Source organism: Solanum tuberosum, unplaced genomic scaffold, assembly GCF_000226075.1.
Source record: "Solanum tuberosum cultivar DM 1-3 516 R44 unplaced genomic scaffold, SolTub_3.0 scf00179, whole genome shotgun sequence".
Classification (NCBI taxonomy): Eukaryota; Viridiplantae; Streptophyta; class Magnoliopsida; order Solanales; family Solanaceae; genus Solanum; species Solanum tuberosum.
This window is the reverse complement of record NW_006239105.1, coordinates 714,062-729,882: the sequence shown is the minus strand read 5'-3', so window position 1 is coordinate 729,882 and position 15,821 is coordinate 714,062. Positions and strand designations below refer to the sequence as shown.

At 38.2% G+C, this 15,821-nt stretch overlaps 1 protein-coding gene across 1 annotated transcript in view; it reads right to left on the bottom strand.

The window, feature by feature from the left end:
• LOC102602520 (endoplasmic reticulum metallopeptidase 1) overlaps positions 1–15,821 on the bottom strand; it is a 26,760-nt gene that overhangs the window by 1,284 nt on the left and 9,655 nt on the right. The window contains exons 9-11 of the mRNA XM_006354621.2: positions 6,206–6,315; positions 3,015–3,127; positions 1,569–1,926 (exon numbers count right to left, since the gene is read on the bottom strand). Of these exons, the coding sequence (XP_006354683.1) occupies positions 1,569–1,926; positions 3,015–3,127; positions 6,206–6,315 (581 nt within the window). The remainder of the gene's footprint in view (positions 1–1,568; positions 1,927–3,014; positions 3,128–6,205; positions 6,316–15,821) is intronic.

Below are 15,821 nucleotides of genomic sequence, written 5' to 3'. Positions count from 1 at the left end.
GCCCCCCCCCCCCCCCGTCTATGTATACCTCTAAATCATAAGAACCACATTTTACGGTAATTTTCTCGCAACTTATTTTGCAAACTTGTTGCCTCATCTAGTCCTGCGAAACAATGCAGTCTAGAGAGCATGAGAGGCATTAAGCACCTCAGTCCACCCAATACAACACCCTCTTCCAAGAACTATTAATAAATTTATTATTCAACTCATACTAAACCATTTCTAGTGGGCATTGTTTCAAGTGTGTAAAGCTTTTGCGTATCTGATAGGCAAGGACCTAGGAATCGAAGCAACCAGGCTACATGGACCAAATCTAATACCTGTTCTGTTCTGCCATACATTTAAGTTAGCATGAGGAGCAATTTTAACTCCAACAGAAACTAAGAACTAGTAATGGAATCTTCCTTGGCACAATGCACAACTTGAGCACAACAAAATTCTGTAAATTGTTTCTAATAAGTCAAGAATACGTAAAATATCTACCTTTAAATTCTGACTGGAGATATCGAAAAGTGGAAATAGTTTGATAAGAGCACAAAGTCAGACCAGGCTAGAATTATAGAATTAACAAAAGCAAATCCCTAAAAACTTTTGATTAGCATGATATGATACTGGCCAGGCCTCAACTAGAATCTTAATCTTGTTAAGATGGAAAATGAAAATAAGACGGACCAACTTGTTAATTTCATGCAACCTCTGTAAGAACCTAGTCATCTATCTACAAGAGTATAAAGAAGAACAATGATAAAAATCTTTGTGGGGCAAAAGCCTGATGAAGGTCCATGATATGGCATATGAAGAACTCACTTAGTCCAGATAAAAAGATTTCTTTTTAAAAAAAGAGCGGGTCAGAGGTGCATCATCTCTCCAAATAGACTAACCTATAAAAACTGTGTTAAACAATGAACTGTGGAACAACATGGGAAAAGCATGATCAGAAAAGAAGTCAAGGAAAGAAGTTTCTAGTGTAGTAGCCTTGTTGAATAGGAATCAGTGTTGTCAAAGACGCGCTTAAGCCTTGAAGCGAAGCACAAAACATGTTGAGTGCTTCGCCTCGCTTAATGTGTGCTCATAGTCATCATCAAGGCTAAAAGTCATACTTTTCCGTGCCAATAAGCATCTCCTAGGAGGAGACACTAAACAATTAATATTTCACGCTATCGTAAAAAAAAATCAATTTCTTTGTTCATTTATTTGTTATTCATGCATATTATTATTAGTCTTGGACTAAACATATATATTTGTATTTTTTCTCCATTTGTGCCTTTTCATTAAAGCCCATGCTTTTTTTGTGCTTAACACCCAACGGACCTTAGAGCCTTGTTGCACTTTTCGCTTTTGATAGCACTGATAGGAAGGTAGCTCTATGGAAAAGTATTTTTCACCATCTAACTGAATCTTTTTTTGCGATTCAAGTTCTTTGGAGAACTATTCAAGACAATTCACATGGAGAGAGAAATGTAACCCTCTGAAACTCCCAAAATTTGACAGCTAGTGAACTGAAATAATGTATCTGAGCAAGTAGATAAGAAAATGTAATGACAACCTTCACGAGTATTTGTAAGTACCTTTCAACTGGAAATCCTCGACTTCATCAGTGTTGATACCCAGAGTCCAGCGTGTGGAAAGTTTAGTGTCAATGGATACATGAGTTACTCTATTGTCACCCTTGATATCATTCTCAACACGAATCAGAGGAATATCTGTCTCATGCCAGCCAATATTAGCATTTTTGTCACTCCAACAACCATACTTGACCGAAAACGTTACAAAATCAAGAGGCTTATCAGTGCCGCAAGTAAATTCTTCTCCAATCTGTTCAACTTCCTTAACTAGATTTCCTGGAGTAGTTGAAAATAAAGAAATGTAAGAGGCTGGCTCTTGCTTTTTGCCATTGGCTCCTGTCATATCTACAACATGCACAACCTGAAAACAATAGTTCAAATAGTCATCAGGTTTTCACGTGGTATCTATCCAAAATTCAACATCATTTTTATTTTAAGGAGAGTTGGACAACAAACTAGAGAAAATATTAAATTTTCTGCAAGCTACTTTTGCTAGGTTATAAGTATTGTCCTGTGCAGAACTTTTGAAGTAATATACTCCTCACATAGTCACATGGTGGAGTATGACTGCACAAAGAGTTTATCCAATTTAAAATGATTTTGTGTATTATATCGTAAGTGTAAGGAGATAGGGACTCCAGGCACAGCGGTAGAAAAAGTCACTCAGTGAATAGGTGGATCATACACTTGAGAGACAGGGACAGGGGCACGCCTGACCCTTTTGGAAGTATTCAAGTGCTGAAAGAGTGAAGTCTAGGGAGTCCAGTAAACGTAAGGTCATGTTGTTCTCTTCTTTGCCAGTACAGTTGCCAAATCTCTCTAATTCTTTTTTGATGAGGTAAAATTAAAAATGAAAAATATAGACTAAATCTATCTAATTCCCCTTCATTTATGATAACCTGATGCTGTGGAGGGGCCTAGTCCTATTTTAGCTCTTATACATGGTGCTAAAATGGTAGCAGCGGGTGTTTTTCTTGTATCTCAGCTTAGAATATTAAAACAATAGGGAAGTTAGTGTGATAAGGAAGATATGACACAATCAAACAATTTAATTAATAATCAGCGGACATTGATTATTTCATTAATGAAGCACAAAAAACAAACTGGAGCATCTCACTGTTCTTCCAACTTCTTCTTGATGAGGATAATTATTTTTTTGATATGACGGGAACAACCCCTACATCCATAGTGTATACAAGAAGTAGAGAATCCTACATAAAGTTGTGACTCTCTATACACGGTGCTTCCAATCATCAGCGCTAACTGGATATCATGGTTCTTCCAACTTATGGATAAAGCAAGGTAAAAATTGACACCTTAAATGTGTTCAATATATTACTCCTACCCATTCAATTAAAACTGATGGATAAGGCTAAGCTGAGTTGTCATTCAAAATCAAGATTTGTTATGTTGCATTTTGCATGGAAGATTGATAATTCATCAACTTACATTTACAGCTCTGGCAGTATCTTCAGTAAATGGTGGAACAACACCTAGTTGAATCACGGCGAGCGAGATGCCAAACAGAAGACAGGTCGTTATAATAAGTGGCACCTTTGCACCTGAAACTCAAAATGAGATTTTGATTTAAAGTTATGCATCACATACCAAATAATAGCCACACCTAGGTATTTCTATGTGATTTTAATTGCACTCGCTGTAAATTAAATAATTAACTTTAGATGAGATTCTTATCAGTAATGTAGTCTTCTTGTAACTGTTTCAATGGGGGAGGGGGGATAAGTAGCTGGATCTTGTAACAGAATCCTGGTGATTATTTGTTGGATTGTGAAAGTAATTTATTTTTGGATACTGCTAATTTAAAGGCTATAACATGCCACTGTTCAATTTTAAATATGTGGTTAAGTTTTTTCTTAGTATTGAATCAAAGAAACATGTACACGTTGGGCAGTAGGTACCGAACCCTTGCTTGATGAAACATCAATACGGGCAAGATCTATAAGAGTATGAGGATCAAGAGTGAAATGAAACATAGACAGCAGTCAAGATCCTAATGAAGTACTGATTCCAATAGAAGCAAAACAATATGCTAAATCTTGGTAGAGAAAATAAAGTGCATTTTAAATATAGACTGGGATATCTCTGATAAGAATTTCAATAAACAGAAGCTGTCAAATATACGAAAAAAGCAACTAGTTTTACACCAGACTGAGTTATAGTTTGGAACCAAACTTTATGCAAGATGTGCTGCACACTGAACTATTCTAAAACATTTCAAGTCCTGTGTATCACTTCAATACAATTAAATCACCCACAGAACCAAAAGAGATCTTCTTTGAGATTATTTTAAACTTAGAAACATGATTATCCATTCAGCTTTTTACTTGAACCAACATTCAAGGAATATTTTTTTTTTTGATAAAGACATTCAAGGAATATTATTAACAGAGTGCCTCACAAAAAATACCACAACCATGCAGTGTTTAGTTATTTAGGTCTTATTTGTTTGCACTAGAAGAAGGTCTTAATCTTAATCATACAAGGGCCTATTTGGAAAGTCACCTGTAATTGGAATTGAGAGTAATTGGGTGTAATTACACAGTTTGGCATGAATGTTTGGCCAAATAATTACTTGGTTTAGCAGGGAATTGAGTGTAATTGGGAGGGAATAATTACACTCTCCAATTCTAATGGGAGATGAGAATTCTTGGTAATTACACGGTGTAGTTACAAGGTTACTTTTTAATTTCTTCCAAACACACCCTAAGTCTCTTCTTTTTACGTCCGAATCGTAATAATTCATGTTAAAGAATATGAGTTGTATATATATAGGCATATATAGAAGATACTATAATATTATTATTTATTGGTTTTGATTTCTTTCCTTGGATAGAATCATTGTGTAAGTATAAACTCATTACATATTCATGAATAAAGTGTATCCACTTCCACCATTGAATTACAAATTTTAATCATCAAGTGAGTTTGTATTTTTTATTTTACAATCATCTCATGGGTCTGAATAGATCTGAGAAATTAAAATAACAATTTATCAATACTCCATCCATTCATCATTGTCGCCGCCACCACCATTATTAACTACCAGCAACCACCACCCACAACCATCATTATCAACTATCAGCAACCACCATCCTCAATCAAAACCACCACCGGTGGCAATCACTACAATCAGCTATCACCACCACTAGCCACTGTTTAATCACCATTACCACCAATCCAACAATGACCACTATATATCGTCAACCACTATCATTATTCACCACCATCATTAACTATCATTATCATCCACCACAACTATCAGATGCCACCATCGCCATTAGCTACCATCCACAACAACAGTCATTAACCAACATCATCCTCAATCGGCACCAACAACCACTATCGCTAGCCATCACCACCACTAACCACCTCATAATATTTAAGGGATGCTTTACTGATGTAGTATTATATTAATTTAGTAGTTTTTTTGAATTCTATATTTACTACTTCTAAACAAATACAAGAATTATACATTTAGATGTTGAAAACAAACCATCTTAATTATTTAGTAATCAGATCTTAATACAATGTCGTAAATAGTTATGTGTATTACGATTCAAACATCTAAACTTAATGCACATCTTAATATTCAAATATGAATTCAGATTTAAACGTATTAATCTTAATAAAAAAAAATAAGGTCTTAGTCACTTGTCTTTCCTTTCCCTGTTTGCGGTCATGTATATAAGGTTATTAGTTAAGATTATCCATTTGTTACTGCACACAATGTAACCACTGTTAGAATAGAGAGCTAACTTTGTTTGTTGTCTAGATTCTAGAAACCCAGACGGTTAAGGCCTTATCCTTCATTCCAGATCCTATTCAAAAGCTTTGAGAGAACATAGAAGGTCATAATATCCCAGCAACTTCAAAATATTGTGGATGAAAACTAGGGCCTCTTTTATTAATTATTCATCTCAAGGAAACATGCAGAAAACTACACCAAGAAAAACCCTAAATTATGTAGTAGTAAGGTAAGGAGTTTGGGAAGCTCTGTATGACTGAAGTCATGTTTCAGAAAGTGTCCCGCACCCCCACCCCTCCCGGGTTGGTGCGGAAATATCTTTGAGAAGTACTTATTACAGATTGATAGTAATATTCGCAACTTTGGGTAATGTTCTGATGAAAATTTTGAGTATCAAATTGATAATAATAAGTGTTGGTTGGGGCAGTAATATGAAATTAAGAGTTGAGATAGTAGTGAAGGAAAATGACTACGGCCTATTAATAAGACAAATCACTTTTCCCCCTTCTACTGGAAAATGTTTTTCGTGGAAAATATGTTCCCGCAACCAAACATCAGAAAAGGACTTAAGTTCCACAAAAAGAGTTCTGGAGAATATTTTCATTTATACCAATAACCTCAAGTATGTAAAAGATCAGGATATGAGGAGCTCTTTCTTGAATTTCTCCTATTTCTTTTCAAGTGTGAGGAAACAAAAGATGAGAATATGGTGATTTGTGAGTTGACAGGGGGGAGAAGATGTTGCTATAATGGTGTGTATTGTTGGGTGTGGGTGAAGATGAAGAAAATAAAGCAGGGGCAGCTAAGTTATACTAAGGGAAATTCAGAAACCTTAACATACAAACAATATAGAAAAGCAACTTTGCAAACATACCTGAAATATGAATATATGACAAAAGATACACCAGCGTCAAACATGCTATGGCAGCAATAAATATTGCAACTATTACATTGCCCAGCCACTCAGGGTTGCTGCCAGGACTCCTACAAAATGTGAAACATTAAGAATGCAACACACTGATTATTCTCCAGATATATAAAGATCACAAATCCAACAACAAACACAACAAATTGTTAACAACGATACCAATGTGTATCTTTTAGAATAAATTGGACAATAATCCCCATAATTTTCACGAAATCTAAAAGCAATAAAGGGGCCTCTCCTATGCCTACTATTTGTGCAGATACCAGTGTTCTATATCTGAGACATAAGACCTTCAATGAGTAAAATTGCTGATTTTGTATGATATGAATTTGAGTGTGCGGAAAAGTTGTAAAGAGAATAATAGAACTAAGAAAGTAGTATTAGTCATATATATTATCAAGAGATTTTTCAACTTTTACAATGAAACTTCTCTTAATAAGAAGGGGGGAATCTCTACTTCTACTTTTTTTATTAAGATATTTTACCAAGCAACACTATGAAAATTTGTGAGAGGGTAGTCGAGGTGAGGACGTGGAGGGGTATGCCATCTCCGAGAACAATTTGGATTCATGTCAGGTCGATCAACTATAGAATTCATTCACCTTGTAAGGAGATTGTTGGAGTAGTATAGGGATAGGAAGATAAACTAACACATGGTGTTCATTGACTTAGAAAAGGTGTATGATTAAGTTCCTAAAAATGATCTATGGAGATGTTTGGAGTCAAGAGGTGTACCAGTGGCTTACACTAGGGCAATTAAGGACATGTACGATGGAGCCAAGACCTGAGTAAGAACAGTCAGAAGTGACTTAGAACACTTTCCAGCTACAAGATGTCAGCTATACTTGGTTCAAGAGGGATAATCAAGACAGCTTCCAGGATTAACAGCTTCCTAATTTCAGAGGAATGGATGGCAGTTTTAGCAATATAAAACAGTTTCCATAGCAAAGGTTGGCCTCTGATCACATCCCTAAGCCTTACGGGGGGGACGGGGGGCTCTTGGATCAAAAAGAAAGAACTACTTTGAATTCGAAAATTGGTGGCTTGGAACAACAGGCTTCAGTGATAGGATAGAAGATTGGTGGAGTGCTTTCAATTTTACAGGACGGCCTGACTATGTGCTAACATGTAAATAAAAAGCACTACATCCAAGCTAAAGGAGTAGAGCAGAAGTAAGGTTGGCAACCTAGTGATCCAAAGGAAACAACTTTTAAAACAACTGCGGCAGATATGGCTGTGATACTGGGAGCAGACCATTTATAGAGGAAGAATACAAAAACACCAAGTGTCCCATATCTGTCCTAGCCTTGGTGGACAGAGTAACCTGGTACCTGTCAGTGGTGGAAGGTGGCAGGTATCCCATGGACTTAGTCGAGGTGCCACAGTCATCAAAAACAATAGAGGAAGAATCAACCAAGAAAGCAGCTTTAACCTTAGACTTCGAGGGACTGACCAGGAATGAAAAAGTCTATTGGAGACAAAAGTCAAGGGCTTTATGGTGAAAGAGGCTCATAGGAACACCAAGTTCTACCACATTGATCAATTAATGGTACAGAGTGAAATAATAGAGGAGCCAGCTAGAATTGAGGGTGCCATTATTGAATTCTACCAGAAATTGTATACTTAAACCATTCATTGGAGGCCTATTATCTTGTTCACTAATTGTCCAACTCCCTCAGTGGGGGACAATGAGAGATTGGAACTTTGATGAGGTTGAAGTTTTAAGGTGTTTGAAGGTGTACAGCAAATAAAGCCCCTGGTCCAGAGCAAGTGCTGGGAGATTGTGAATCAGGAAATCATGAATGTTTTTCAAAACTTCTATGAGAAAGAAGTATTTGAAAGAAGTTTTAATGCAACATTCATAGCCTTTTTTTTGAGACAAGGGTAACTTTGTATTCACACCAAAAAATTCATCATCCCAAAAAATGATGAATAGGAAACTTACATCCCACCCATGGGTATACTTTACAAGTTTCCTTTAAAATCAACTAAATCTACTATATCCCCTACAAGATTCTGTTTACACCAAAAAAACAAAAGGCTTATACAATTCATTCTAATCTTCTGTAAGTTAGACTTTTGTCCCTCAAAGCTTCTTAAATTTCTTTCTTTCCAGAGGGTCCACCATATGCAAGCAGGGATAGTTCTCCACCAATGTTCATTTCTTCCTCTGTTCCCAATACCTTTCCAGCTATTTAGTAGTTCCTTTGTTGTGCTAGGCATCACCCATTTAACTCCCAACAGATCCAAAAACATGTTCCATAGGCTCAGCGCTGCCTTACAATGAAGGAACAAATGGTCATTGACTTTTGTTTCCTGTTCACACATGACACATCATGAACAAAATTGCCATCCCCTTTTCTGTAAAGCTTCATGTGTTAGACAAGCCTTTCTACAAACCAACCAACAAAAACAAGCTACCTTTGGGGGGCATTTGGTCTTCCAGATTAACTTCCAAGGCCAAATGTCTACCATTGACTGCCTTGTGTTAAGATTCCAGTAACATGATTTCACTGTGAACACACCCTTGTTATGTAATTTCCATCTAGGTTTGTCAGGCCTCAGAGATAAAGCAGGGTGTGAGTTTAGTACTCCCAATAGGTTAGCAACTTCCCCAATTTCCCAGTCATTTAGTGCTCTTCTAAAAACAAGGTCCCATCCCTGCTGACTCCAAGCTTGGGATACAGAGACATTCCTTTGCGTACTCAAAGTGTAAAGATGTGAAAAGGAGTTTCTAAGACTGTCTTCTCCAATCCACACCTCATTCCAGAAATCAGTTTTCAAACCATTTCCAACAGTGATTGACATGTTGTTGTTGAAATGAGGCCATAATCTTCTTATGGTTTTCCAGACACTACATCCAAAGGTTCCCGCAACCTCCTCAGTTGTCCAGTGATTGAGTAAACCATACTTTCCGGCTATGAATCTTCTCCAAATGGCCCTCTCTTCTGAGGAGAACCTCCAAAGCCATTTCTGCAAGAGAGAGGTGTTTTGTTTGCTGAGGTTCTTCAGGTTGAGCCCCCCTTGTTGAGTGTTGAGAGTCAGTTCATCCCATTTCACAAGGTTATAACCTCTCTTCTCCTTGTTTCCTTGCCATAGAAAGGCTCTCCTAACTCTATTGAGTTTTTTTTCAATGCTCTTTGGTATGGGAAAAAGGCTCATCATGTATGTAGGCATGCCATCAAGAACTGACTTGGTGAGAGTCAATCTGCCCCCTAAAGAGAGATATTGACTTTTCCACCTAGATAGTTTATTCTCGCACCTTTCCAACACCCCACTCCACACCTCTAATTCTTTGTTTTTAGCACCTAGTGGCAGTCCCAAATATTTAGTTGGTAAAGATTCCACTTGGCAGCCCAGAATAACAGCCAGATCTTGCAAATTCCAAACCTGGTTGATAGGAGAAATGTGACTTTTCAGCCAATTTACATGGAGACCTGAGATACCTTCAAAAATTGTTAGGATGGCTCTCAAATGCATGATCTGACTTGTCTCTGCTTCACAAAAGATTAAGGCATCATCTGCATAAAACAAATGAGACACTTCAACATCTTCACCTCTACCTGTCTGAGCACTGAAACCTTTCACCCATCTATTAGCATTTGCTGTTCTGAGCATATGATTTAACCCTTCCATAGCTAATACGAACAAAAAAGGTGACATGGGATCCCCTTGCCTAAGACCCCTGTGGGATTGAAAGAAGCCTTCTGTGTTGCCATTTATCATGAGGGAGAACTTCACACTGGAAATACAGAAACTGATCCATTTAATCCACCTACTACCAAAACCCATTTCTTTTCTCCCTTGGATTACATCTAATGGTTAATTTATTTTAATTGTTAGATAATTCCCTTCTTTTATTCTAAAGTTTATGCCCTCTCATTTCAATTTCTTAATCATATCTTTGTATCTTGTCTTGTATGTTTAATTGTGATTCAATTTATTGTTCTTGCATCCAATGTTATCAAAGGCGCGCTTAATCCCTCTCGCGAGGCTCAAAACATGTTGAGCGCTTCGCCTCGCTTTATGTGCGCTTCAGTGTTGTCATCAAGGTTCTAAGGCAAACTTTTCTTTGCCAATGAGCCTCTTATGAAGAAGTGACACTAAACAATTGATATTTCACTTTATCATAAAAAAAATCAATTTCTTTGGTCATAAATGTGTCATTCATGTTTATAATTATTAGTCTTGGACTAAACATATATATTTGTATTTTTTTCTCCTTTTGTCGCCTTTTTTCATTAAAGCCCACGCTTTATTTGCGCTTTAAAGCCCCCACCGACCTTAGAGCTTTTTTGCACTTTTCGCCTTTGATAACACTGCTTGCATCTAGATTCCTAGAATCACATCACATACTGATATGTTTTTGGTGTTTACTCTAATGATACTGTGTGTCTGTGTCTACCATTGATGTTTTAGATTCGTTATAGATAGAGATAGTAGATCCTAGAGCAGCTCCCTTGTAAAATATGGTTTCAGTACTACTACTACCCAAGTACTGTTTTGATCCCTGATATGATACAAAGTTACTGATTTCAAAAAAGAGTACAGTTAAGAACTTTTCTTTGATATATACACACATACACATTTCATTGAACATGTTTTTCTAAAGTTTGAATGTCTCAATTCGGACTCGGATTGAGTAACTTACTAAATCAGTTTATTCACTCCTCATTTACTACGTTTCCTGACGTGGGCTCAAAAATCCAAGCCAAGAGTTCAGTCGATTGGGATTGAGAAAGTGCTCTAGTGAGACCCACAGCTGCTTGTAGGTGAAATTTGTGTTGTTAATACTATTACTCTAGAGTATATGCTCCATGTTACTGTATGATCTTAGGAGGTGCTATGGTATGTCTACTTTGAGTTTTTTTTTTTGAAATAAGGGTAACTGTGTATTCACAAAAGACTCATCATCAAATGATGATGATCATAGTCACTTACAATCTGATCAGAGCATAAACAAAACCTACCCCTAGGGAGATTACAAATTGCCTATGAAATCTATAAAAAGTTCTATATCCCCCCTCATATCCTGTTTACACCAAAAGTATAAAAGACTAAGGCTATTCATCCTTATCTTCTCAATGTTGTTAGTCTTGTCCTCAAAACATCTAGCATTCCTTTCTTTCCATTAGAGTCCACCAAATGCAAGCTGGTATTAACTCCCACCAGTCTTCAGTAGAGTGTCTTCTTCCTATCTCCTTCCAGACGTCTAGCATACCCTTGGTGGTCTGTGGAATTGCCCAGCAAACACCAAGGTTGCAAAAAAACATGTTCCATAGATTGGTAGCTACCTTACAGTGGAGGAACAGATGTCCATTGACTTCAGCATCTTGATCACACATAAAACATCTTGAACAAATTTGTCTTCCTTTTTTTCTGAAGCACTTCATGTGTTAGGCATGCCCTTCTACACACCAACCAGGCAAAACATGATACCTTTAGAGGTATTTTTATCTTCCAAATTAATTTCCAAGGCCAGATTTTGTTTCTTCTTTGACCAGCATTGCTACTCCAGTAGCAGAACTTCACTGTGAACACTCCTTTCTTCTGTAATTTCCATATAGGCTTGTCAGGCTCATTGGAGGTGCCTGGGAAGGTATTTAGGATCTGAAGTAGAGCAGTGATTCTCTCTATCTCCCAATCATTGAGGGCTCTTCTAAACAAGAAATTCCATCCCTGAGGGCTCCACATCTGAGAAATTGTGTCCTTGTTCTACTGGCTGAGTATAACCAAATCTGGGAATAGAGTTGCAAGGCACTCTTCTTCAATCCATAAATCATTCCAAAAGTCAATTTTCCTGCCATTTCCCACTGTAAGTGAGATGCTATCCTTGAACTGTGGCCATAGTCTTCTAATGGTCTTCCAAACACTACACCCAAAAGTTCCCAGAACCTCAGTAGACCAATGACTTTGTAGTCCATATTTGGCAATGATGACTCTCTTCCATAGTGCTATCTCTTCAATGCAGAATCTCCATAACCATTTTTGTAGAAGGCATGAGTTCTGGAGGCTTAGCTTTTTTATATCCAGTCCCCCATGCTTCCTACTAAGAGTTACAATGTCCCACTTGACTAGCTTGTAACCTTTATTTTCTCTGTTTCCATTCCAAAGAAAAGATCTTCTAAGTTTGTTGATCTTTTTCTCAATGCGTTTTGGAATAGGGAAAAGACTCATCATGTAGGAGGGAAGAGCATCTAGGACTGACTTGACCAGGGTCAATCTCCCTCCCAAAGAGAGGTAATGACTCTTCCACCTTGCAAGTTTCCTGTCACATCTCTCCAAAACATCATTCCACACTCCTATGTCCTTGTTTTGTGCACCCAAAGGAATGCCCAAATACTTTGTTGGTAGAGTAGCTATCTGGCAGCCAAGATTGCTAGCTAGTTGTTCCATGTTGCTTACATGATTTACTGGATAGAGACAACTCTTTTGCCAATTTACATGGAGCCCAGAAACACCTTCAAAAATAGTGAGAATAGCTCTGATGTGTCTGATTTGTGTCACCTCAGGCTCACAGAAAATCAGAGAATCATCTGCATAAAGTAAATGAGTAATTCCCACCTCATTTTCCATTCTCCCCTGCAATTTAGCTTTAAAACCTATTAACCATCCATTGACATTTGCTCTCCTAATCATGTGGTTGAGGCCTTCCATGGCTAGAATGAATAGGAAGGGTGAGAGAGGATCCCCCTGCCTTAACCCTCTTTGAGATTGGAAGAAACCTTCAGAGTTGCCATTTATAATTAGTGAGAATTTAACGGTGGATATGCAGAAGCTTATCCAGTTCAGCCACTTCCTCCCAAAACCCATGTCCTTCAAGATTTTTAACAGAAAAGACCAATTAACATGATCATAAGCCTTTTCTATATCCAGTTTACACAAGATACCAGCCTTTTTTGTTTGACTCTAGAGTCCAATTCATTAGCAATAAGTGAGGCATCCATAATTTGCCTTCCTTTTAAGAAAGCCATTTGGTGTACATCAACCAATCTCCCCATTACTGTCTTCAACCTCTCAGTGATTAGTTTGGAAATAATCTTATATACTCCCCCTATCAAGCTAATAGGTCTGAAATCTTTTAATTCCTCTGCCCCAACTTTTTTAGGAATCAATGCTATGAAGGTGGCATTAAAAGCTTTTTCAAAGACTTCCTTTTGGTGAAAATTGTGAATGGTCAACATCAGATCCTCCTTCAAAGTTCCCCAACATGACTTGAAGAAACTCATTGTGAAGCCATCAGGACCTTGAGCTTTATCTCCATTACACTGTTTTTAAGCATCCCAGGACCTCTTCCTCAGTAAAAGGTCTTTGCATCCAGGTCTGTTCCTCCTGAGTGATAGTTGGACAATCCAGGAAATCAAATCTAGGTCTCCAGTTTTCAGATTCAGTGTAGAGTTTCCTATAAAATTCAATCATAGTGTTTCTGATTTCTATAGGGTCTTCTACAATCTCTCCTTCGTCTATTAGCCTGTCAATGGTGTTGTTCCTCCTGTGTGAAGTTGCCATTCTTTGGAAGAACCTTGTATTATTGTCCCCTTGTTTCAGCCAAATACTCCTCTGGATTGCTGTCTCCACCTTGATTCTTCATTTTTTGCCAGCTCTTCCAACTCCACTACTATGGTGGCTCTTATCATCATTTCATCTTCAGTCAAATCTCTTGTTCCCTATAACTCATCAATCTCAGCCAGTTCTTCCAGCAACCTGTTCTTCTTGTTTGCTATCATCCCAAAGTTAGCTTTGCTCCATTCTTTGAGTTTTTCCTTGAGCATTTTTAGCTTAACATTGAGTCTGTAATCTGGACATCCTTCCACCAAGAAATCATTCCACCATACTTGGATTAGTTCAGTGAAACCTTCCACCTTGAGCCACCAGTTTTCGAATTTGAAGTTTGACCTTCTCTTCTCCCAATTTCTACACTCTAACAGGACAGGGCAATGATCAGAGAGGACTCTAGGTAGTAGCTTTTGCTTGATATTTTTGAATTTTTCTTCCCATTCCATAGAGAAAAGGAATCTGTCTAGCCTCGCTGCACTTGGGTGATTGAGGCCTCTGAACCACATAAATCTCCACCATGAAGTTGGGGGTCATGTAGTTCCATCTCATGTATCCATGTTGAGAAGTCAGACATAACAAAAGAGATTTTGTTGCATCCTTTTCTTTCTCCCATAGTTCTGTTGGTGTTAAAATCTCCACATGTGACCCAAGGCCCATCACAAATGGTTCTAACAGCAGCAAGTTCCTCCCAACAGATTAACTTCTCATTCCTAGTATGAGGAGCATACACTCCAGTGAGGTACCAGGTATAGAGGTTATGAGTTGAAACAAACTCATAAGGGATGGAATATTGCTATCCCACATCATAAGGACCCCCCCACTGGTACCCACAACTTCCAGGTAACCACACTTCATCCATCGACATGACCATAATTGCTTGGCCATTACTTCAACCTCCTTGCTGAGCTTTGTTTCTTGAAAACAGTAAACACTGCCTTCCATTTTTTCATTAGACTCTTCACCATTGTTCTCTTCGTTTGGTCATTTAACCCCCTTACATTCCATGTCAATAGGTTTAATTTCATTTAAAAGTCAAACACAAATTTCTCCCCCTGCTCCTGCTCCCTTCCACTTCTTCATTAAGACTGGATTTAAGGTTTTTTAATTCATTTTTGTCAATTCCCCTGCTCTTTGGAGTAGACACTACCTTACCAGGCCCCTTGTTATCTAGCAAAACTTTTCTCTCATCAATCTTCATTAGCAAACTATGGTTTCTTTTTCAAAACCTTCGAAAGCTACCACATAAGTATTGCTCAACTCTAGGATATGGGAGTTAACCCAATTTGATGCTTCCGTCTCGATAACTTCTTGAGAAAGAGGAATTTGCATATTGACTGGATCGGCGTCATGGATCTGTTGAATCTGCAAATCCTGTTCTGTCACTTGCACAGGTTCTCTTCCTTTTTTAGGGAGTTCAGACTCATGAGGCTGTGTTTCGCGAACCGTTTCCTGGGTGTTGGAGAAAATCCTTTCTTCCCCTTCTTTCTGCCCCATCGTATCTTCCACCTCTTCTTTAGCTTCTTTTTCCCAGCTTGCAGGAATTGAGAATCGAGGTCTTTAAGACCTCTAAGGCCTTTTTCCCCCTCCACGTCCTTCTCACGTGAGCGGGCCTTGGAGCTCTTAGGATTTTTAAAATTCTCCGTTGGGCTTGGGTGGATTTGTGGTTATTGTGTTTTGGGCCTTGGTTTGAAGAAGACAGAAACAAGAACTGGCCCGTATTTGACTTCGAATTTGAATTTGAAGTGGGCCCTGACCCCTTGTCTTTTCTTGTCTCCCCATGTGATAAAAAGCTGGCAGCCCCCTCAACCCCTCTATTAACCTCTGGATAAATCTGCGAGGACTGCTGGTTAAAAGAGATCGACTCGCCTTCTTCTCCGATGGTGAATCTGGCCGGCAGCTCTGTCCACAATCCTCCATTACAGAGAAAGGGTTTCAACTAAAAAAGTAGGTGAGAGAAAAGTTTCCGGTGATCGGAAGGACCACCGAAAAGGGGGGGGGGGGGCCG